At 39.7% G+C, this 2,907-nt stretch overlaps 1 protein-coding gene across 1 annotated transcript; it reads left to right on the top strand.

Moving 5' to 3' along the window:
- The first annotated feature begins 1,144 nt into the window (after positions 1 to 1,144).
- On the top strand, positions 1,145 to 2,355 carry LOC127082359 (uncharacterized). Its single transcript, XM_051022591.1, has 2 exons — positions 1,145 to 1,441; positions 1,654 to 2,355. Exons 1-2 carry the CDS (start codon positions 1,145 to 1,147, stop codon positions 2,353 to 2,355), a joined length of 999 nt encoding a protein of 332 aa, XP_050878548.1.
- The last annotated feature ends 552 nt before the right edge of the window (positions 2,356 to 2,907 follow it).

Consider the following 2,907-nt stretch of genomic DNA (forward strand, 5'->3'; position numbering starts at 1 on the left):
TGGAGGTTGTCTTAAGGTTGCTAGAACAACATGAGCTATTTGCCAAGCTTTCCAAATGTTGCTTTGGCCTTACTTCAGTGGATTATCTAGGCCATACCATCTCAAATCAAGGCGTTGAAATGGATAAATCTAAGATTCAAGCTGTCATGGAATGGAAAGTTCCGTCTTCTCTCAAACAGCTTCGAGGGTTCTTAGGATTATCAGGTTATTACCGTCGTTTTATTCGCAATTATGCTGCCATTGCCTCACCCCTCACTGAACTTTTAAAAAAAGATGCTTTCCATTGGACTCCAACAGCTACTGAAGCTTTCGACAAACTCAAACAGGCCATCACACAAGCCCCAGTTTTATCGTTACCAGATTTCCGATTGCCTTTTACTCTTGAGACTGATGCTTCCGGGTCCAGTATCGGTGCGGTGCTAAGTCAAGCACGTCACCCCATTGCTTATTTTTCAAAAAAATTGTGCCCTCGAATGCAAAAGCAATCTGCGTATGTCCGGGAACTCTACGCTATTACAGAAGCTTTGGCGAAATTTCGTCACTATTTGATTGGTCATAAGTTTGTTATCAAGACTGATCAACGCAACCTCAAATCCCTCACTGATCAGTCGATTCAAACCCCCGAACAACAGCATTGGCTTCACAAATTTCTGGGATATGACTTTACCATCGAGTATAAACCGGGAGTGGATAATATTGCAGCTGATAGTCTCTCGCGTTCATTCTGTTTAGCCCTATCAATACACACACCTCAGCTTATTTCCATGATTCATTCAACTGTGAATGAGGATTCTGTGTTGGCAGAGATTAGAAATCAATGCTTATTGGGTACATGTCCTACACCTCACTATCAAGTTAAGCATGATATGTTATTCTGGAAGAATAGATTGGTTATTCCTCAACAGCCTGAATTGATCAAACGCATTCTCACTGAGTTTCATTCTTCAACCTTGGGAGGACATGCTGGAGTTACACGCACTAAAGCACGCATCACAACTCAATTTTTCTGGGCCACTATGACTAAGGATATCAAGGAGTTTTGTCACAATGTTTAGTTTGTCAACAAGCCAAACACTCGACAACCTTACCTGCTGGATTACTCCAACCTCTGCCTATTCCACAACAAATTTGGGAAGACTTGTCGATGGATTTCATTACGGGACTGCCACCATCTAATTCTTACACTGTTATTCTTGTGGTTGTAGATCGTTTATCCAAATATAGTCACTTCATTCCCCTCAAGGCTGACTATAACAGTCACAAGGTAGCAGAAGTCTTTCTTCATACAATTGTTAAACTTCATGGGTTTCCTAAGACTATTGTGTCTGACCGAGATCGTGTGTTCACAAGCCAATTTTGGCAACAATTATTCAAACTCAGTGGCACAACATTGTCTATGAGCACGGCATACCACCCTCAAACCGATGGCCAATCTGAAGCTGTAAACAAATGTTTAGAACTTTATCTTCGTTGTTTCACTAGCGATTCTCCTCGTGCTTGGTCCAAATTACTGCCTTGGGCAGAGTTCTCATACAATACTTCCTTCCACACAAGTATTGGTATGACACCATTCAAAGTGGTTTATGGACGTGATCCTCCGGGCCTTTTATTCGCTATGAAGTTAACAATGGTGATCCACCATTATTACAACAGCTGTTGACGGAGCGAGATGATACATTGGCTTCTCTGAAGGCTAATTTGATGCGAGCTCAACAAATCATGAAGAAATTTGCTGATAATAAACGACGATTTGTTGAATTTAAGGTGGGTGACATGGTGCTGGTCAAGTTGCAACCTTACCGTCAACACTCAATAGCTCTTAGGCGCAATCAGAAACTCAGTATGTGTTACTTTGGCCCCTTTCCTGTCATGGAGCGCATTGGTCAAGTTGCTTACAGGATGATGCTTCCCACTACTGCGAAAATTCACCCTGTGTTCCATGTGTCTGCGTTAAAATTATGCAAAGGTGACCACCATACACAGCTGCTACCCCTTCCATTAACTACTACTGAGCAAGGACCATTGATTTTGCCTCACGCTATTGTTAACCATCGCACTGTCATCCAAAATGGCCAACCAATTCAACAGGTTCAAGTCCAGTGGGATACTTTGCCGACGGAAGTCACTTGGGAAAACTGGGATGAATTGAAGGTTTTGTATCCTAACCTTGAGGACAAGGTCCTTGTTAATGAGGGGAGTAATGTTATGAGCTGGCAAAATAATACTGTTGGAGGAAAGGGACAAATAATAAGCAATGAAGAACAGATGGCAAATGATCCTAACATTGTGGAACCAAGGAGAGGCAAGAGGGTGAAAATCCCTAACAGAAAATATTCTGCGTGTCAGCATATATAGCAAGGAGGATGCAGTGAGAAAGCAGGCAGCAAGTGACACTATTCTCTCTTCCTCTATTGGCATTCCTTGTGAATGATTTCTCTTACTGTTCTATTGCATTAAGTGTACTGTTTCATTCCAAGAAGGATTGAGAAATTATTCTCAATCTGGTATCTCATAAATTCTTCATTGTACTAATTTTTATTATAATGAAATGAATCTTTGTAAAGAATTTGTCTGCATAATTTTTCATCTCTTACCACTTTCTGTTGCATAGCATAACACCCCTTACATGGTGCTTAAGTAATTTATAAGTAGTGAAGATTAGTTAGTTGGTTACATTAAATATTTTGGATCAGTGACTAAGATGAATCATACACTCATTCATTGTATCAATTTCTTGATATTATCAATTTCAAAATCATCCTTTCTCATTTCATTGGGATCTATCACAATTTTTTTGTTTAATTTAGTCAATCTATTAGTAGTTTGTTAATCGATTAAAAAAATGTTACTAGTATACTATTATTAATCAAGAGACATTAACATCAATGATACGAGTAAATAGGCAAT

The sequence above is a fragment of the Lathyrus oleraceus genome, chromosome 5 (assembly GCF_024323335.1).
Source record: "Lathyrus oleraceus cultivar Zhongwan6 chromosome 5, CAAS_Psat_ZW6_1.0, whole genome shotgun sequence".
In the NCBI taxonomy this organism is placed as follows: Eukaryota; Viridiplantae; Streptophyta; class Magnoliopsida; order Fabales; family Fabaceae; genus Lathyrus; species Lathyrus oleraceus.

Excerpts from the sequence above, each read along its gene's own strand:
- LOC127082359 (XM_051022591.1), top strand. The coding sequence starts at position 1,145 with ATGGATTTCATTACGGGACTGCCACCATCTAATTCTTACACTGTTATT. Across the intron at positions 1,442-1,653 it reads CCGATGGCCAATCTGAAGCT|CTGTTGACGGAGCGAGATGA; the intron begins GTAAACAAATGT and ends TTATTACAACAG.